The sequence below is a fragment of the Dendrobium catenatum genome, unplaced genomic scaffold, assembly GCF_001605985.2.
Source record: "Dendrobium catenatum unplaced genomic scaffold, ASM160598v2 fragScaff_scaffold_1608, whole genome shotgun sequence".
NCBI classification, from domain to species: domain Eukaryota; kingdom Viridiplantae; phylum Streptophyta; class Magnoliopsida; order Asparagales; family Orchidaceae; genus Dendrobium; species Dendrobium catenatum.
In genome coordinates, this window is record NW_021320070.1 from 4,207,975 (window position 1) to 4,230,552 (window position 22,578).

At 34.4% G+C, this 22,578-nt stretch overlaps 1 protein-coding gene across 3 annotated transcripts in view; it reads right to left on the reverse strand.

Moving 5' to 3' along the window:
• Positions 1 to 1,748: 1,748 nt before the first annotated feature.
• The window catches only part of LOC110105547 (flowering locus K homology domain), a 26,600-nt gene continuing 5,770 nt past the window's right edge, over positions 1,749 to 22,578 (reverse strand). For 2 of the 3 annotated variants that reach the window (XM_020835102.2, XM_020835103.2), the window contains exons 3-7: positions 16,973 to 17,216; positions 5,024 to 5,166; positions 4,628 to 4,888; positions 4,333 to 4,527; positions 1,749 to 2,201 (exon numbers count right to left, since the gene is read on the reverse strand). In XM_020835102.2, coding sequence (XP_020690761.1) covers positions 2,010 to 2,201; positions 4,333 to 4,527; positions 4,628 to 4,888; positions 5,024 to 5,166; positions 16,973 to 17,216 — 1,035 coding nt within the window. In that variant the 3' untranslated portion in view covers positions 1,749 to 2,009. The remainder of the gene's footprint in view (positions 2,202 to 4,332; positions 4,528 to 4,627; positions 4,889 to 5,023; positions 5,167 to 16,972; positions 17,217 to 22,578) is intronic. The other variant, XM_028700881.1, reaches the window with a different exon arrangement.

Sequence of the window (22,578 nt, forward strand, 5' to 3'; positions counted from 1 at the left end):
GTTTGAAACGAAGAAATCAGTTGACGAAGATGTTTGAATGTAAGATAATTTTTTTAAAAAAACTCCATTTCTCTTCTTATTTGAGAAACATTATATATTAGCTTATCCATTTCAAAAAATTCATTTCTTATAGTGACGTTTTTGAAACTGAAACGGCAAATAAACCAAACGAAGCCTAATAGAAAATCCAAATGAAATTCAACTCTTATTGCAAACTTGACTGCAACATCCCTTCGCAAGGGCAAATTATTATGTCCGGTGTCCGGATTCGTCCGGACACCAATCCAGATGTGTCACGTCACCAAAATACACCGGGTCCCAGTGTATTTGGGTGACGTGACGCATCTGAATTGGATGTCCGAACGTCCAGTGACCGTGCGTAATAATTCGCCCTTCGCAACATGTTGCACAAACTTCTGAGAGAATAGAATTGTTGAACAAATGAGGATTTACCGAGAGATGATCCCAAATGACCTTTGAAACAGGTTGTATTCATGAAAAGAATGCTCCTCATTATGATGTGTTGTAGCTTTTTACTTTACACGAAGTTGTATCAATCTCAATGGCCTTTAAATAAATATTCAATAGTAAAAAAAAAATCATTTTATTTTTATATAAGAAATCAAACATATTTTAAAAAAAAATAATATGAAAATGATTTATTCAATTATAATTTAAAAAAAAAAGATTGAAATATTTTATAGTTCAATCACAATTAAGCGCCATTATTTTCTCACTTTATTATATTAATTTTTTGTTATTTTATTACAATTTAAAACATTAAGAGCAATGAAAAGATGATGACTTTTATATGTTAAAAATAGGCACCTTAGTCCTTAACTCAGGTGGTAAATTCTTTTAGGAACTATTATTAACATTTTGAGGTAAAATTGTATTAATATCAAAATTTCAAATTTAATTAAAAAACAAAATCGAATGATTCTCTCTGTCCGAACTCCGCGCGTAATAATCTCTCATACAGATGGAACTATTCTATCAATATAATTTAGATCAAAGTGGTCACAAAATGAATCATGAGGGCCATATGAACAAATATAGCATGGAAAAAACTAACAATGTTTGGGACAATTTCTTATATGACTTATTCTTCATATAGCAACACAATTTCATTAGAATATTACTTTCTCATTACCTTCTCGCCGATTTTCATAAATTTTTATGGCGAAATTTTTCTTTTTGCAACAATAATAACAAAGTTATTTTTTCTACAGCAACTTCACAACCAACTCTATAAAAAACTACCGCCATCCCAACCCAACCCTAAGACTTAGGCTTCGTTTACGATTTTCTTACTGCTGCTTAAAGTAGCTTTCTAACACAAAAATTAAATAAAAAAGCCGTCCCAAACATAGCCTTAGACTTCTTCAACATAACAACAACAACAATATCAAATTTTTATCCCACTACTTAGATCCGACTACATGAATCATTTTTCTCCATTATTCTATTAAAAGTGAAATTATCATTTAAATCTAATAAAAAATATAATTTCTAATAAATTCTAACTAAATCTTTTTAAGTCTTCGTTTGGGACGGCTTTCTTACTACTTAAAACAGCTTTTTAATAAAGTTGATTTAAAAAACAACAAAAATATCATCCCAAAACGAAACCTACGTCTACCTCTACCAATCTTACCACAAGTCAAATCTAATACATCCATTCTCTTAACCATATCAACGGAAGGCCGACATTTTAATAAAGAGAAATTAATATAAATAATTCTCTATGGTGAAAAAGAGACCACCTACTAAAGCGCTTCTAAAAGAATCTTTGATACAATGGAGAAGCAGAGGAAGCAAATAGCAAGGGAAAAAAAAAAATCTCAAACCTCAACGCATCTTTTATTGCACAACAAAAACTACCAGAAATATTTAGAAGAAATTAAAGAAGGCACATTAGCATTCACCTAAATTGTCTCCTGCTCTTCAATGACAAGGTTTGATGTAGGACTGCTGCTCTAATAATGCCTTCACATCAAAGCTTTTTACTAATAGCCATAATAGGAATCATAAGGAGTGCCATATCCACCACCAGCATAAGGCGGAGCTCCGCCGTTGGCCGGAGTAGTAGAATACATACCGTGTGGCTGGTAGGAACTGTAACCCTGATCAGCTGAGCCGATAGCGTTCTGTGCAGGAGCAGATGCAGATGCAGTTGCAGCAGCTTCCGCCATGAAATTCTGCAATAGAACCAAAGGTCAAATACAAATTAACTACAAGCCTACAATCAAAAGTCTAGAAAGAAACTGGGATATTATTGTTTGATTGAGCTTATTAGCTTTTCAGTTTTGTCGGCCATCATCAATGGTATGTTTTTAAATATAGAAATAAAAAATAAAAGTAAACAAACTAATGAAAAGAAAATGAGCAAATTACATTGAAATCGACAGTCGATGCGATGCATCCAATGAAAGTAATTGTAAGGATTTTCATCAGGAAGGTCCTATAGAAAAAGGAACCACTACAACCAAAATCAAGATTATTATTATTATTCCAACAGTTTGTGCTGAATGTTGGCCATTAAAAGAGAATCATGATACTGAGTTAAGTATTGAAGAGATGAAGATGCTCACAGGTGGATGAGTGGCTTTACCCTTAGAGATAGGATACTAAATGAGCATATACGTGAAAAGGTTGCAGTAGCAACAGTGGAAGATAAGATTAGAGAGAGTCACCATAGATGGTTTGGTCACATAAAACGGTGGCTTCCAATGACCCGGTTAGGAAAGTAAAGGTATTAGATTTGACTTATGTTAAGAAAGATAGAGGTAAACCGGAAAAGACTTAGAAAATATTAGAAATGATCTATGAAAAAAGAGATGTCCGAGTAAATGACTGATCAAATGGTCACAATGATGGAAGAATTGAAAAACCTTGCTACTAAAGTAGCACCACCACTATCTACCACACCAGATGTCTAAATAGAAGGAGAGCTATCCATTAGAAGAGAATAACTCAAAAAGGAAAATCAATCAATAAGGAAGAAGCTGAGAAGAATACATAAATGACAAACGAAAAATAACCAACAAAGTTGCCTTATTATGACAGAACACTCAACACTGAGGTGATAGATAATTTGGTTTGGGCTGTTAACAAGATAGAAAATTGCATTTGCTCATTGCCATCACATTTGTGTGATGAACTTCACAATTTCTGAGCTATCATCTATCATCAACATTGACATGATAAAAGTTTAAAGCTCCTTTATATCTTAGAAATTTAAAAAAAAAAAAAAAACGGAAAGAAGGTTATATCCAAACAAAAGTGTGGCATTGGCCTATAAATCAGTGAAAAAGTAGTACCAAATGCAACCTATCTAAGAATACTCAGAGATAGGCAATACAGTTCCAAATGAACATCAGAGGAAACGTTTCAAACATACACCAAAGAAAAGCTTCTGCGTAGATACTTAAAGAACAATTATGAACGAATGTTGACGAATGCTTTTGAATGAATTTTATAGTTTATAGAACACTTCTGAACAAATCCTTAAGTAAAGCCTTTGAGAAAAACCTTGAGGAACATTTTGCAGTAATAAATATCACCCCAATTTCATCCGACCGTCATTGCTCGGCTCGAAGCACTCAACCTTGATAATTAAAACAAGAAACTGAAGCACCGAAAGCTAAAGAATGGTTGAGAAAGGGCACATAGGACACCCTCGGGATGGCATGCAGGACTTCTAGAAATTTCATACGGAAACCATAATTGCACAAATGAGTATTCCAACAACGGTGTGAAATCTCCAAAATGCTAGAAGTGGCCTATGAGGAAACATCATTTACAATCCTGGACGAGATTCATTGGCCTATATCTTAGCTAAAAAAAAGGGGGATTCATCTCTCTGCCTGAATGAAAAATGAAATTTTAACATGGGTTCTCAAAAAACAACAATAGAGATTCCTCTATTTAAGAAGTCATCATGAATAATGCCTATAAATACTTTGCCAAATTGAACAAATGAGGGAATCCCGTCCCAATTTTAATGAATCCTTCAAGTTCAAAAAGCAATTGAGTCTTCTAACTCTTCAATTTTTAGAAGAAAACATTTTTTACCATCTATTTCCTAGACTCATCTCTAGAATTAGTTAGACATGCTATCTCACTCTCCAAGTCCTCAAAACTCCAAATCTAGACATTATCAGGTAGCGAATAATCGTTTAACATCAAGATGGGTCATTATTGCATGGTTTACCACATTTAATCATAGACTCTGAAATGTCCTACATCATTTTACAACAAATTATAGAAATTCTTAGCTAGAAAAATGTGTTATGGTCAAAAGATCAGTGACATGATGAAATCTTAGACCTGTGTCAATTGCTGAGCAGTTTGAACTTGGGTAGCACTCCCAATAATTTCAACAGTCATTTCTCCAGGAACACCCCTTGTTTCCTGTATTGTTACAGCTGCTCCACTGGCACGGCGGATGTAGCTGATATTAGCGCCTGCGGCCCCTATTACAGCATCAGCATATGAAAGTGGAATTTGCATATGCTGTGTAACCTAACAAAGGATGGGCAAGTTAAAGATTAAGCAGAACAAACCAATTCCGCTACAAAACCACTATCATTTAACATAAAACAAATCAGAATATTATTTACACCTGTGCAACCAATGGCGTTGCTGGTTGTAGAGTAGCTGCAGGGTAACTGCCCATTGATGTCGCATCTCGACCATAAGCAGATATGCCATGGTGAGGTTGTTTTTCTAATGTAGGAAGGTCGGGTGGATGGAAATAATTATCATGAGGACGAGGAATGTACTGAGGATTAGCACCGTAGCCTGGGCCACCAGCATTTGGAGGAAGGCCTTGCGGGTGACCCCAGGGTTGAGATGGTTGCATTTTGTGGTCCAGTTGCAGATTCTGCATTGACATCCGTAGTGTTATTCAAATAAATTTCAAATTTTAATTTGCACAAATGAATGACTCCAGAAAATAGATTAGTTCATCCAATGCTAGTTCTAGTAAATCTATGGAGTGAGAATAAGTAACATCCACCTCAAATAACGGCAGCACACCGCGGTCAACCACAAACTTCCTTAAATGATTTGATATTAACTCCAGCGCCTTATGCACCCCCACTGGTTCTCCTTGTATTTCAACAACTCTATCATCTGGCAAAGCAACAGGGGGCAAATCTTCTGCGCAAAATCAAACAAGATATGAAGAAACATATTTGCTATAACTAAGTTACTTTTCAAAGTAAAATGTTATCAAAACATAAAGAGCTAGTGAATATTTTCTTGATAATAAATTTGAAAGTTAAAAGCTAATAAATTCATTATATCACATGTAATTGAAGGAACTTGCTGTTTTATTTCATTTAAACAAAACTTCACAACAAAAGGTTTTCATTTTTCACATCACCAGCCTAAACTACAACATTCTCTTGAAAATTTATCTCATACTGAAGATTGTTGAGCCAAATAGACCTACATAGAGGCAAAGAGCTTTGGATATAACATGGAAATCATCTTCATGCAAATAAATTGTAAGTTCAACCAGTGGTTTTCTTTACCGGTCAAATGTTTTTTACTGAAAACATTTAAAAAATCTTTTAAAAGATCAAAGATAGACCTTTTAAACACAAAGATGAGCATCCTTCATACAAATAAAATATTTTTTAAATGTTTTACGTGGGGTCGGCTACATGAATCTTTTTTCTCCATAAAGGATTCATGTCATTATTATTCAACAAGTTTTACGTTGGTTGTCAACTACCTAAAGCAACCCTCCACTTTTCTCATCCAGGAGACCAGGACTTGGGACATGGCAACGGCAGTGTTAAATTGATGACACCATAGTGGGACTTCATACAAATACAATGTTTCTGATAAATAAAAAAAGATTCTTTTGCTGACACCACATTATGGGAAATCTAAATTACTGTTCATTATTAAGCCGCTTCTTTTCCAAAAAATGGCATGGGGAACAGAAAATACAAAGGACAAACAAAATCATATGGATGAGAAGAATTTACTAAACCAGCGTAAACCATTGTGTAAGATCACCAAAAAAAGGATTAAAAAGGAGTATATATTTCTCCAAATCATGAACATTGTGATAAAAGCAAGGAAATAATATAGGAATATTTACCAAAAGTAGTGTCAACCCGTTAACCCGAAATTGACCTAGATTTGACCCGTCCCAATCCGAACTAGCAAGTCGCCCGACTCGCCCCTATCCAGCGCCTCGCCCCAAACTCAAGTCTCGTGCACCCCCAGCGCTTGCATCTGCACCAGCAGCGCTCACCCTTGACTCGTTGACCTGCACTCTCACTCACGCGGTCCCGCCCTTGCTAGCAGTCACGCACGCACCTGCACACCCGCGCACTATAACACACTCGCGACGACACTGCCTCGCCCACGCCCGCTCGCAATCTGCATCCGCGCACCCACACCCGCAGAGCTCGCTCGGACTAGTACACCCGCGCTCACACTCACGCCCGCTCCCGCAATCCCACACGTGTGTTATGCTCTCGCACACGCAGGTTACAAATCATGTCGAGTCAATCCGATAACACGATGGGCTAGGTAAGGGTTTGAATTTCAGACCCACTTATAAAATTGAGTTGGGTTCGGGTCAGCTAAATTGGACCCGGGTCAATTCCGAGTCAGCTAAGTCATTAAACTCTATATATCTCTATCACTAAAAATGTTCCAGCACACAACAACACTCTTCCTCCATTTCAGTTTCTATAAACATCACCATAAGTAGTGAAATTCCTGATTTCCAGTATTTTAAAGAGAAGTGAGTCCAATCAGAGGCATCCAAAAATCTCCAACACAGTTTTGATTTCATGTGATAAGAGTTGCTAAAAAAAGATACTAAATTAAACAAACTGAAGTTTATGATATTTATAAAATATTCAATTGTTTTTTATGGGTGAAATGCATGATTCAACTAAGCGTTCTAAGGCAAGATATTTTAATGGAGTGCCAAACTCTATTTTCACCCTCCTGACGACGGCAGAGAACCTTCTAATTTTTCTCCCTTGTGGAGAAGGCAGAGTACCTCGAGGTCACAGATGTAGAAGAGCCTTCCCCTTGGAGATCCTCTCACAAGTTCTTCTAGGGCCATAGGAGGAGCAAGATGCAGCAAGTTCAGAGCAACCGTATGATCTCACTCACCCCTTTTCTCCCTCGCAACGCTCACCTTCTCCTTCCTCTCTCAAACCCTAAAGAACTTCTCAAGAGCTCTCTCCCTTGGAATCCCTCTCTAAACACGTTCTCCTCTCTGATCCACACACACAAAAACATTACTATTTTGACACCTTAAAACGGGCTCCAAAATCCCTGAAATTTTGAAGTAGCTGTAACGATCGTATAGTATGATTTCTAATAGTACCATACGATATGTATACCAAGCTTCGTCCTAGTACGAAGATGTACGAACAGTTCAAAATAAATCATACAGTATGATAATGAATTGTAAGGTATGATCCTAAACATTATTGATCCTACAGGACGATAGCATGAACGATCAAATGTCATCTCTATTCATCGTATTGTATGATATATATCATACAATATGAATGGTTAAAATTCAAGGCATCATCTAGGATGAATTTCGGGACGATCAAGAGTCATCTCTATTCATCATATCATACGATCTACATCATATTGTATGATGAGGAAAAACCAATGGATCGTCCAGGATGATCTCCGGGATGATCAGAATTCGTCTCTATTCATCGTATTGTACGAACTTGTTCGTACAGCATGATATTCAATTTTAAATTGAACCTTGAATTATTCCACTAATCACGAGGTAATTTAAGTATGTATTTAAAATAAATCGTACAGTACGAATGATGGAGAAAATACTTACTTAAGTTAATTTGACGCTAGGGTTTTTGGATTTGAACATATCATACAGTATGATTGGGATTCGTACGGTACGATCTATTCACAAAATCGTCCTACAAGCTCAGATCATACGATACAACAAAAATTCATACAGTATGATCTGCAGAGAAAGAAAATCTCCAAATTTTAAAAAAAAAAAATCCTCTCCCCCTGTGTGTGTGCATGGTTGCACAAACTTTTATGCATTTTGTGGCCAGACTCAAGAAAGTAAAAATAAAATAAATAAAAATACATTGTCAGACTCATACTCCTAATCTACCCATTATATATATATATATATATATATTTAAACGGAAATACAATAAAAAGAAAAATGTAGTAAGAGATAAAAAGAAAAATGTACGGTACGATATCTCCACTTCATACTGTATGAGACACGTCAGCAAACAGATTGGGATGACTTAACTCGGTTTGGTACGACATTATTGGTGTTCGTACTATACGATACCTACTCTTCGTAATGTACGATCCACCTCAGCAAAATGGATGAGCATGAGTTAAAGCTGTCTGGATTGATATTATTATTTATCATACTGTACGATATAACGGTTCGTACAGTATGAAACTTTTGGTCAAAAGTCATACTGACGACCCTCGGGACGATCGATATTCTTCTGATCGTACAGTACGATATATATCGTACTGTACGCTTTGACCACCTTTTCCTGAAAGGGTACATGTCGTTTGATATGCTTCATCTTCTTTATGCCAGATAAATGGCAAGATATTTTAAAACAGATGAAATTCCATAAAAAAACTGTCATATTGTAGAGGAGCATGAACGGTGAGATATAGTGCCTAAAGCTCATACAAGGTTTTCAACTAGGAGAACTAAAATATAGAGGATAATCCTTAGCCTGCACCTAGGAAGAGTGGCACATTCTCTTTAATAGCCATGTACCTAAAGCTCATAGAAGCTTTTCAACTTGGAAAAGTAAAATATAGATGATAATCCTTAGCCTGCACCTAGCACCTAGGAAGAGTAACACATTCTCCTTAATAGCAATGAAATTAATGGCCAGCACAGCTTCAACCAAGATTTCATAAACGCCAGTTTCGGCCATAGCGTAAAGCTGTTAGTTTGATGGTTTTAAGATTTAATTTTAGTTATTTTTTATTATGAAACAATTTAAAAAGTGCACAAATGAAAAAAAAGGATTAAGAAATCAAATTCAAATAACAAGACATGAAAGTTGCCGGGGACTCTTTAATAAAATTCTAGTAGAACTTTTTGTTGGTTTAAGAGTTTTAGATCACTTTAAAATTCTACAGGTTCCGATTGAAACCTTGGTACGAAATATGTTCAAGATGAACGCCACAACTTGTGCCTAGCCATGAGACGCCCCAAAAACTGCCTCAAGGCTTAACTTTTTATGGTCTAAGTGAGACTTTCACTTTTTTTATTGGAAGCATACGGCTTGAGTCTTTATAACTTGAGGCATTTGATGCAGACCTCTCAAACTAATACAATAGTTAAAAAAACTTTCTTTATATGATATTATGATACACCAAATATAGCTTATATTCAAGTTCCTATCTAAATTTTTTAAGCTTGCATTACGAGTTAAGAAATAAGGTTTTACTTATGCGAGTGGGAAGCAAAGTTCAAAAAAAAAAAAAAATTTATATTGATAATCAAAGCGATTTCCTCAATTGAATCAAAACATAGGTTTCAAATTGAAAATAGAAAAAGTCATAAAATTATGAAAAATTAGGAAACACATAAAGTGCATTCAAATAAAACCTTCACTCCTTAAAAAAACATCATAGGAAAGCACACAAAATTCAAAAAATTGAATAAAAGCCTGAGTTTGAAAAATATAAAAATTAGTAACCAATGATAGAACTAAATTCTAAATGAGATCTTTTTGCCCTAAAGATAATAATCATTATCATCATTCATAATCACTAGCAGGATCATCCAAGGAATCAAAGTGATATCTAATAGCTCCATCGTCCTCCCAATCGCTCATGTGAGTTATCCCATTCATCTTTTTCCTTATCCAACATTATTATTTTCTTCTTTCCTGCATCCAAATTATTATCATAATAAGCACACTCATAACCAAAAAATATTATATAACAATTTATTACATATTTCTTAATGCATATACTCTATCAACCATTCAAGGTATTTGAAGTTTTATGTCGTTTGTATTTGGCGGATCTTTAGGAATTTTCGCTAATTTCAGTTACATGAACAGCATAAATATAAATATCTTCATTCACATCTGATCAAAGAGCACTTCATTTTCTTCGTCATCTTGTTAAGCACCCATTCATAAGATGGTGAGGCCTGCAATGCTTTATGGTGCCGAATGTTGGCCATTAAAAGAGAAGCATAATACTAAGTTAAGTGTGACAGAGATGACAATGCTTAGGTGGATGAGTGGCTTTACCCTTAGAGATAGTGATGTGAAACATACAAGAATTGCACAATAAATATTTAAAGAAATATGGAGCTTGCTACTTTTAAGATTGATGCTTCGTTAGGCAAGATTAAAGGACTCTCAATCGTCAATTTTGTTATGATAAGCAATTACGAAGCTAGAAGTTAGGACAACTTAAGATAGATCAGAAATTATAACAGTAAAACAAACATGTAGTAATACAATCCCACGGTTAATATTTAGAAATTTCACTATGAGGTACCATGCTCACTTACACTCAAAATATGGCTTAGCGGAGAAAGATCTTCAGCACACCCAACAAAGCTACGAGGACGGTCGCAACGCCAATGGTCTTAATCCACGGAAAGGTCGACGGTGGTGGAGGTGGCACGGGTGGATGGCCGTTGATGGTCCACACGTAGTCCGAGAATTGATCGTCGATGATGTCCACGAGGGTGGGGAGGATTCAATTCAAGTAGTTTTCAACGGTGTTGTCAAAGCAAAACCCGACGTCGAAGAATGGTGATCGAACGATGTGGATCTCTCCGTAGGCGTCGAGTACGAATCCACTATCAACTTCAGGATCGGCCATTCGACATTGGAGGGGAGATGCGGGGGCGTTGTCTTCTTCTTTGGCTTTAAAATTCCCAAGGGAGGAGGAAAGAAGAGGGGCGGCCAAGGAGACAAGGAGGGAGGAGGGGTTCGGGTGGGAGGAAAGGGAGAGAACTCGGTTTGGGCCAAGGGAGGAAAAGAGCCTTTAATCCAAACCTGAAATTAATTTCAAGTTTTGATTAATTTGGAGGGAAATTAATGGGGAAATTTGAATTCAATTTGATTGTAATCAAGACCTTGATTGTGCATTAAATGGAAATCCATCCATGCTTGGCCGGCGTCATAGAGAGGGAGAGGGAGGAGGGGTTATGAAAATTTGAACTTCATATCAATTGTAATTAATGCCATGAATTAGCATTAAAGGGATTTCCTCCCTATCATGGCCGGCGGCATATAAAGGGAGAGGGGATTGGGGGAAAAGTTTAAACAACTTCCAAATTTGCCACTATAATTTAGGAAGAGAATAATGTCATCCAATCTAATTTGAAATTTAAAATTGAATGACATTCAAGACTTTCCTAATATAGAAACTCCAAAATTGGAAAGAATTTGAAATTCAAAATTTGAATTAAATCCTTCCTAATTTCTCGTAGGGTGAATATGGAAAGTCATTACGGCATGGAGATTACCACCATGAGGGGAAAATAATGATGTGGCCGGCAGCATGGGCATTGGGGCTGAGGTGGTGTCGGGCTAGGTGGGAGATGAGGGAGATAAGTGACGAGTTGGCTTGGTATGAGTGACGTGGGAGGCTTGGTTGGGAGATGCCTGGCGGTGGAGCTATGGAGGTTGGCGGGTATGAGAGGAGGAGAACAAGAGGTGAATAAGAAGACAAGAAGACAAAATAAAATAAAGCCACGAGTCGTGGACTCTTCCAACGACTGGTGGGTAATGCACTCGCTCACCTTGAGCTCAATCACCCTTCTCTAGCTCTCATGCAAGAAGAAGAAGAAACCAAATTTCATTAAGCATTCATAAAAAAATTACATAAGAGCATGGCCATATATATAGGCCTCACAATGACAAACAAACAAAAGATAATAATGCCTCTCGGGCTATAATAGTGACCAACTACCCCTAAGGGCAAAACGAAAAAACTGACGAAATAATAATGACTAATACATAAAAATGCATCAAAAGTAAAGACTCTCCATTGTAGCCATCGATCTCCTGTGTCGCCTCTGATAGATGCGTCGAAATCTCGTATCGATGTCCCCATCAGATAGGATACGAAATGAGCATATACGTGAACAGGTTGGAGTAGCTCCAGTAGAAAATAAGATTAGAGAGAGTCGCCTTAGATGGTTTGGACACATAAAACGGCGGCCTTCCGATGACCCGGTTAGGAGAGTAGAGGTATTAGATTTGATTTATATTAAGGAAGATAGAGGCAGACGTAAAAAGACTTGGTTAGAAAATATTAGGAATGATCTTTCTTTATTAGATTTAAACGATATTTTGACTTCTAATAGGACACAATGGAGAAAAAGGATTCATGTAGCCGACCCCACGTAGTGGGATAAAGGCTTGATGTTGTTGTCTTGTTAAGCACCCATTCATCATCTGACAACAATTTATCAAGAATTAAAAAATCATCTTCATCTTTGCGTGAGATAACTTGACATGTGTGCCATTTAATTTCTTATTATATATGACATAAACTAATTTGTTCATCCTTCATACTAGCCTTAGCCAAACAAATTATTCTCTTCATATGAATGTGCTCCAATTTCATTCACATGCAAAAACTGAATATGTCATACTTACGACACTTATTGCAAATGCTTTTAATTCTAGTGATTCGTCTCTAAAGTGCAACCATCAATGCTTTAAAACACAAGTTGAAAAAAGAAAATAAATAATATTAATTACATATTTAACAAATATAAAAATAATATTAATATTAAGTAAAGTAGATAGACATCTTACCAAATGAATGTTTTTGCTTGATAATTAGACATAGAGGTGGAAATGAGTCGAGCCAACTCGAGCATGGGTCGAGCCAACTCGAGCTTGGCTCAAAAAATGGCTCGTGAGCTGAGCTCGATGAGCTCACGAGCCAAGCTTGAGCTAACCTCAACTCGTCTCGTTAGCTCAAACAATGCCTCCTTTAGAAACAATTAGTATATAATATACTTTAAAAATATTAGCATTCAAAATTTTAAGTACAAATTTATTAAAAATATTTAAAATTTATAACACACTTCCTTATATCAAGTGATTTTTTATTATTTATCTTCTATGTTCATATTCTTTTTATCATTTTATTATAATACTCATTTGAATAATAAGCATTTTCTTCATAATAAATAAGCCGGTTCATGAACTATCACGAACTTGTAGAATTAAACCCAATCTCGAGCTCGAAATTGAATAATTAATTAAGCTCAAGCTCAATCCAGGGGTGACTCAAGCTTGGCTCGACTCATTACCACCTTGGGCAGCTCTCATGCCAAACATTCCCTTTTTGTGATAAATTCTTTAATTCATTTAACAATATTCTCAAAATATTCAAAAGAGCTTATCATTCTCTCAACACATTTACAATATATAAATATATATATATATATATATATATATATCCTCCGCACATTCAAAGAAATTACCATTAAAACAAAACAAATGATTTAAAAACATCCAACAAAATGCAAATCACGAAATAATTGGTTGTCTCATTTCTGATCAATAATTTCTCATCTCTTTATAAGTTGACTCTTCCCCACATACGTTCGTTCCTATTTGTTCTTTTGCATTGTTTATAATACCGTAGATAAAGCCCATTATAGAACACTTCACCATCAACCATTCTCAACACTTAACTAAAACGTTGTGGTTTCAAAGACTATATATAACAGTTAGCAAAAAAGTATTATCTATTAAGATAATCATTTTCTTTTGTTTCCTTTCATATTTTTAACCCGTGCACTACTATTTCAATCTTGGAGTCCAAAATAAATGTTTTATTTTCTCCATTAACATCCTCCATGAGGCCTTATATATACTTGCATTATCTATTATCACTTGAACAACAAAATGTTCTTCAACTTTCTCAACAATATCATCAAGCATTATGAATAACAATCGGTGCAACCTGAATAAACTTAGATAACTAAACACATTTCAAAAACATTATTCCATTATGATTGTTGCAAGAAAGCTGATCAAGCTTCAACCTCTTATGTCTTGCCAACCATCTGATGACATTGAAACTCAAGGTTGTGCCAACGTATACTTTATTTCTAGAATTATTTCTAACAATGGTATTCACTTTTCCTTCAATATCCATGTTCAAAGCTCATGAATGCTTGGAAAATTCAATCCTCGATTATAGTTCCTAATGGAACATATACTGAAACAAAATGGGCATCTTAAAACAATAAACAGGACTCTATTTTCATAAAAAAAGAAAATCTTTCAATATCCATACAAACTTTATTCCAAAAAATTTTATAGGACACTGATGAGATACTATAACATTGGCCTTTAATAATAATATCCAAAAAAAGGTTTTAAAAGGTGAAATCTAGAGTTGAGGCGTTTTACCTTAGGGAGGCCAAGTGTGAGCCTCCAAGAGGATCGAGACACAAGCCTCCAGACAAAAATTAAAAAAAAAAACATGAACTTATAAATAATTCATAAAAATAACAAAAATAAAATAACATATCAACATATTTATTTGATTCATCATCATAAAGATATAAACAACAAAAATCTCAAATGTACTATAAAATAAAAGTAGGAAATGAGATTCAAAGTGATCGCTCCTTTAAAACTTAAATACACCATAAAGATAAGGATCCACGGTGGCCTTATCCTTATTTTCATATTATTCATAATAGCCCTCATATATAATAATTATATCATCATTGAATTTTATCTCATTGTCATATTCTAAACCTTCTTTAGTTATAACATTTTTTTAAACTCCCATATTAATTAACATTGCATTCAGTGTTATGTAAAATAAAACAACAAAATAATCCATTATATTTAAAACAACATTTGATATTTTTTTTTAAGCTTGAACTCCGCGTTGCTATTGTCTTTAAATTGATTGTGAAGTAAAAGTTATTATCAATTCAATAGTTATTTTAATATTAGCATTAATTTCTTCATTCTCCTCATCATCAAATGCATTCCTCCATTTTCAACTTTAACTCTTTCACTATTATTTGGTATTATCCATACATCATGGATAATATGTCATTAACCACCAAAGAATTTATTTCATCATCACCAATTATTCACCTCTATAATTTGAAATGTTTACCTTTTAATTTTTTATTAACATAACACAACCATCCAACCTTATTCATTCGTCCTATGACTAATTGGTTCCTTCTTTGTATAATAAAATAAAAAATAAAGTAATAAAAATATTAACATTAATATTAATATAATAAATTATAAAACTTCACCAAAAATACCCCTTGCCTGAAAATACCTTGAGGTGTATGCCTTATTTAAAAACGCCGTAAGCCTCACTAGCACTAGTCAGGCTTAATCCTCGAGACACTCATTGTGTGCCTTAATTTGAGGTGCGCCTCAAGACATGCACCTCAAAAGATGTTTTAAACCATCGAACCAAATATTCAATAAATTGATCCATTGGGACTCAAATTCTTCAAGTGAAAATAGAGGTACTATCAATACCGCTAGTAGAACCAATATAGGACCAGTAGGGCAAGAATCAAAATATAATCTATTCTTAATAATTTCATTCATATTTTGTTTGTGTTGATGCTTTGCCTTTGTAAAAGCATTCAAATAGTTTGAACTCTCTCATTTAGCTTCACAAATTTTATCACGGTCCCATTATATTCTTATGACTTTGCCAAGATGACGTCTTATAACACATCCTATGATAATTTTGATGCAAAAATTACATTTGATATACATGTAGCCTTTCTTCACCTTCTCTATGTCTCAATCAACTTGAGTCACATGCTTATAAAGAATTATTTTTCTCTTGACACAGCCTTACATCATTGTATTTATAGACTAGTAGAACATTAAAAAGATTATATATATATATATATATTTATTTATTTATTTATTTATTTATTTATGCATTTAAGGGCGTCGAAACCTTACAACAAGTTCGTCGTTAATTGTCGTTTGGAAGGGCAATTGAATGAGTCTAACGAAAGGTGGCGAACAAATGGCCAAATTTTCATCAACGATGATTCTACAAACAAGGAGAGTCGCTAGGGTTACAACTTTATAGGAAATGGGATAGGAGCAGGGACCATAGCTTTAAGATTTTGATTAAAAACGGTTTTTCAGGTTTTATTTTGATTTTATTGGTTTTTTAAGCCAACAAGCCCAAAATCTAAAAATTCCCATGAAATGCACAATAGAAATATTGAAAAGAAAAAACACATAACTATTGCAACTTAAAACCAACATCTTATTGTCGAGTCATTAAGATTCAAAATCCATGCCACGGTTAATTGAGGAGCTGTGGGTTTTGAAAGGAGAAGAGGGAAAAAAAAAAAGGATCAGAAACTTTTCCTTAGCTCCTCAGAATCAATTTGGTTCTAAGACATAGGTTCAAAAGTTTTTTAAGAAAATATAAGTTCCCAAATAACGCACATAATAAACTATCAAACAACCCATGTCAAATATTGCAAGGAAGGTGCTTTTCCAATTTCTTTGCAATCATTTTTTTAAAATTTTGTTCCTAAACAATGAGAAGGATTTGCCCAGCTTTGAACAAAAAAAAAATATTGAAAGAAAGAAACCTAAATAAAAACAGCAAGATCAAAAGTTCAATAAAAAATACTCAGCACTTCATGATTACACCGAAATGAACCACTTCAAACGCTTCAGGTACTTGCTAGAAAATGTAAATTATTAGTCGAAAAGTAATAAGAGAATAAACTTGTATATCCAATAAAGGATCTTCAAGAAAATTTACCAAAAGATAATTGATGTGGATGCACAGATAACAGTGTATTAAACAACAATACTCCATGTTATATTGTAAAAAACAAACCAAATCCGAAGGTATCAACAATCGTGATTCAACAAGAAAAATTAAAGGTACCGTAAACGTGAGGAAGAGAACCCCATACCAACAATACGAACTACAGAACCAGAAGCTTCTTGGATAGATTTAATGGTTGATCCGTGTTTGCCAATAAGACTTCCTGCTTGTGTTGCTCCCAATAATAATCTTGTCAAGACAGCATTGCCAGGATTAGGTGGACCGTGAGAGTCCCCATCTAAGCCATCTATCATGCGTTTATGAACCTTCAGAAGAGCATTCATTGCAGGGGAAATTGTTAAATCTGGCTCTTCCTTCGCTGAAATTATGACCTTCACAAAACCGGAACTGAACGAATAAATACAATAAAAAAACCAACAAGATAATAAGAATGGGAAAGTAAAAAAAAAGCAAAGAATTACAAGGCAACTCAAAAAAATTAGTAAGTTCTGAATGAAAACAGTGCATCAAAAACCACATAGGCAAGCAATTAAGCTAATATCCGAGTGTGACTTAGTATATAGTCAGTAATAAACATAGCTCCTCCCGATCTACGCGTGCTTAGTTTAATTAACTTGTCATGCAAATGCTCCTAACAATGGGCAACTAGTGATACCTTCTCTTTTATTTTATTTTTTATGATGCAGACTGCATAATCTGATTATAGGTATATAAAACAACATCAATTTAAAAGTGTATATATTGACAAATGATATATGGAAAGAAATACAACGCTTGAGAAGTTGTTATAATATTTACCACTCATTGAAGTTGAAAAGGATTAAAACAACATTAATTTCAGGGTTTGAGAAATAAAATCCGTTAATAAGAAAACACCAAATGGCAAAAGGCAATGCTAGGTTACAGTAATAGGGAAACATTAATTTCAGCAGCATTTGGAATACTTAAATTTTAATCAAGAGATCTTTCATAATAAGAAATATCATGAATTCCTTCCTGCATTTGCGTGATTCATATAGAAGGCAATATGTCAACAAAGATTTTCAGCTAAATTGAGTTTGGCACAGCACACGCTGTTAAAGATGGTAACCATTTCGAGTAAAAACTTAACCTATTATATCACAAGGCAAGAATAACTTCATACATTTTAACTTCAATCATGGAAAAACTATAAAACATGCTATTTTACCTTTCACTGCTGGACAAAAGCATCTCTCATATTATGTTGGAAAACAATTTGGGCTTACCACGTCCTCAGCTATTAAAATCATCTTAAACAAAGTGAGAGCTTAAGCTATCACTTTGCAGACTAAAGTAACTCTATAGTCCAACAGTCTTACAATTTCAAAGATTGAATAATGAATTAAATGATATCGTAACTCTATTGACTGCTTCAAAATTTGTCAAATGCGAGGATAGGAACCACATGGTTTAACTTTGTATGCTACAGCATATATATGTAACTAAGACGAATTAGTGAAAAATGCATAATTACTCTGATTAGCAGATTCTTTGAATTTAATGTTCAAGTTCAAATAAATCACTCTTACGTGTTAAATATATTACAGACAATAAAATATTTCTCTATAACGTTGCATATTAGTTCCCTTCAAATTTTGGATTCTCAAAGCATAAATGCGACTCAAGAAAAATTGGTGAGAAACGTATAATTACTTTAATTACCACATTCTTTGAATTTAATATTAAAGTTATATTCCAAAATTTCTGATAGATGTATGAACCAAAATATACTATCTCACTACAAGATTAAAATATTAGTCCGCCTTTCTTGCAGCTTTAGAGCAAACCTTGAGTAGAGATATCAATACTATTATCCAAACTTTGTAGTTGCAAACCAATGTTTTTAATCAGATGGAGATAAATTATCAAGGAAATAACACTTTCCATCATTTAAACCAACCTTCATGTAGCCATATAGTACGTTTTCACAGCCCAATCCTTAGCCTTCTTTACATGTACTTTGCAAAACTAACTTCAGTCATTTATCATGCTAGCAGACGGCAAAAAGTCTTATTCAATGTGGTTTTTTTATTATTTTAAAACTATGAATAAACAAAAGTGGGCTTGGTTTGCAAATCAGAATTAGAATATCATACTTAGGTTATTGTATGAACAAGAAATCCATCTACCCCATGGTTAACCCACTTGTATAGTGTATTTCATTTAAGGAGTTTTTCGGCCAAAAACCAATGAATCAGGTTCTGAGGTTACCCGATCAAAAGTTGAGCTTCTTGGCAAAGTTGTTCATCCAACAAATATTGTAAGTGCTTAGATCAAATTTTGCAGCACTGATGCTCAAAGATAGAACTTTGCAACCTGCATCATTGGCCTTCTACTTTCACTCACATAGAAGATTTGGAATTGTTGCCTTATGTCAGCAGAAGAACCTGCACAGATTCGTTTCATTACCATGATGAAAGGTGCCAAAGTCAGAAGCCTTATGTGTTCCTTTGAAATTAGTTTTTTCTTGAACATGTTTTATGGCACTAACAAGTATATTGCATATTATTTCAATCAGTTATGTTTATCAGTTATTCATTTTTATTATCTGTAGTGCAATTGCAGATATGAGAGACCAAAAATTCACATTGATTTTTATAGCCAGCCATGAGTTACTACGAGAAGCAGTAATAATTGCATGGCAAAAGTTTATTTCATAATTTCGTTCATCAGATCAAAGTCATTAGTATAATAGTTTATTACCAAACAGAAGACAACTAAACAATTCTCCACAGAAATCTACACTTATGTAAATTAAATTTAAAAAAAAAACATAAAGATAGCCATTCGATGACTGATACAAAACATTTTCATGAAACATTTGTCAACAATAGGTAGCCAGTAGGAAAAAGGTGAATTTACTATGCAACATAAGTACGAATGAGTTCAGAATAAAGAAACTTCTAAAGATCTTGTAGTGATTAAAGTAACACAAGGAAAGTTATGGGTCCAATTAAAACACATTTGAAATTAACAGAAGAAGAGAACTCAAACAATGATGAGAAGTGGCTGCTATCACAAAATTTCAGCCAACATAACGAAAGAAAATTTAGCTGAAATTGGAAAAAAGAGAAACAAGGAGCGCCTTGCACTGTTGTGCAAGTGATGAATCGAGTGAAATCCTTTCAAACCTTATACAAATAAAAGGTGTTTATACACGTTTCTAATATCATTAAAGGATAACATATTCTTGTCCAAAACTCTTCATCTTCTTCAACGAAATATGTTGGACGTTGCTGACGTCCACAGATTCTAAAGAGTAGATGAATATTTTTGCTTTTCACCTAATGCCATCCATCCATTCAGGAAATTTCCAATATCACTTAATCAACCTCATTGCTCATGAACTATTCAATATTGTGATAGGAAATACTTGATTCCAAGTATTTCCTAATCATTTTAGTCAAAGATCTCACAGCGAACTGCTGTCCACAGCAGGAAATCAGCCAAAACAGTGGGAAAACGCGAGAAAAACGATAGAAACACGAAGTAAGAACTTGTATTTTACTAGAAGATGAAAGGAAAAATAGCAAAGATACAAGGATCCTCTATTCGAGAGGAGGATCGCACTCTCCCAATCTCTAGAATTCAATCTAGAGCCCTAGCCACCAAAGAAGAACAAGAAAAACTTTCACAAAATATCTCATAACCCTAATCCCCCCTTTTCTCCCCTACTTAATGCATACAATTCAAATCTAAAACAAAAGGACCTAATTACCCTTGCTTCCCCTCCTTCTGGCTCCAAGAAACAATTCAAACTTCAAGTGGACCACACCCCTCTCCCTTCTTCTTGTGTCCGCCGGCCCTCCTGGCGTAGACGAACAAAGCCGGCCCAAGGGGCTGGGCCGGCTGGACCGGTCCTCCTTGGACCGGTCTAACATATTGCTTCATCAACCTCACTGATTTATGTATTGTTCCTTCCTTCTACATGTATCAATAAATATAAAAAGCATTTGAATTCAAATTTTCATATCATGCCTTATCATTTTCCTTCATAGTTTTTTTTTTCGTTTAGAAAAGTATTTTTGTTTTTCATGGCAAAAAACTTCAATATTTAATAATTGGGATAACTTGATATTTTCATGTATTGAAAAAGGCCAATCAATGGATGGCATTTCTATATCTCAATGAAATTATGTCCTTGATCGCTAAGATGCTGGTATGTAAACCAATGGACACACATGGATCAAAATATTAAAATGATTATCGAGAATGAAAGTCCCTATACTAATAATGAACAATATCAAAGACTTTGGGAAAATAAATTTAGCTAGCACATATCAAACCAGACATTTGCTTCCCGGTTAAGATTGACAGAAAAATTATGAAAAATCCCATAGAAATGAGAAATTTGTTTTGAATCTTTCAATAAAAGAAAAAGAATCTAGGCAAAGGGTTATTTTAAGAAAACGTGAAAATGTTCATTGATGAAGGTTGGGCAAGTTCTATTATTAAGAAGCGATCAACAAAAAGATTATTATACATGGGCTTGGGCCAACTTATTCAAAGCTTAGTTTTCCATACAGCAGTCACTGTTATACTTGGTTATAACATTCTAGCCATTTTATAGAAATTTCTGTCATAGGAAGCAACGTTTTACAGCTAAATATGCTTGAGTGTGGTAACAGTCAAAAAGTTGTTCGACTTTTTTCAAAAGGGAAAAATCCATAATACCCATAATAGCTCCCAAAAATGAACCCTTAGACTTCTTCTTTGCTTTTCTTTAGAAAGTTCTTTTTTCAACCGCAATTTTATATATGCTTCCCAAAAAGCTATTTTTTAAAATAATTTAGAAAAACACTATGAAAATATGTCATCCAAATGAACATCAACTTTTATTAGTTATACTACCCAACACTAAAAAAACAACAACAAAAACCATCTCAAACAAAGCCTTAGTTACATGAAAAAGCAATAACAACTTGCGGTGGCAAGAAGCAACTATCAAGGAAAAGCAATTATAACGAAGTTACAGTACGTTTGAAGTACAACCAAGTCGCCAAAGAATTCAAATTAAAAAAAAAAAACATAATCGATAAACATTATGTAAGAGAAAATAAAGGAAAATAAAATGCTTCTAGTTAGAAAAATAAAATTTGATTATATACTCTAAACTTTTAGTGAATATGCAAATAACTATAAGCAATAAATGATATGTGACGATCAAATCATAAGTAGGCACAATATTTTTTAATGTTTAGAAAGTGATACAAAAAAGATGGGGATTTGATGAGGTTATAATTGGAGTGCAATGTAATAAGTGGATATCAAGTGGTATTTTAAAGGAAATTTTATAGAATACAATAAGTTTTATAAAAAGAAATAAAATAAAACTTTATACAATACAATAAAACTTTGATGTTGGACACATGAATCTATGCTGCAACAACAACAACATCACTAACAGCCAAGGTGAGTGCTGCACAACAGAAAAGATTGTTCATGGAGAGCTGAAATTCTTGCAATAAAGTGCAAAAGTAGTCAATTAAAAGTATGCAGATAGCAGTGCTTTTAAAACCGGACCGGACCGGCCGGTTCGACCGGTTCAACCGTGAACCAGTCACAAGGCCGGTCCGGTTTAGCCCTAAAACCGCTTCTGCAAAGAACCGGACTAAACCGGTTAGAACCGCCGGTTCAACCGGCGAACCAAGTGAATCGGTCCGGTTATTTTTGAACCGGCCGGTTCAAATCTCACAAATTTTAAGTATTTTT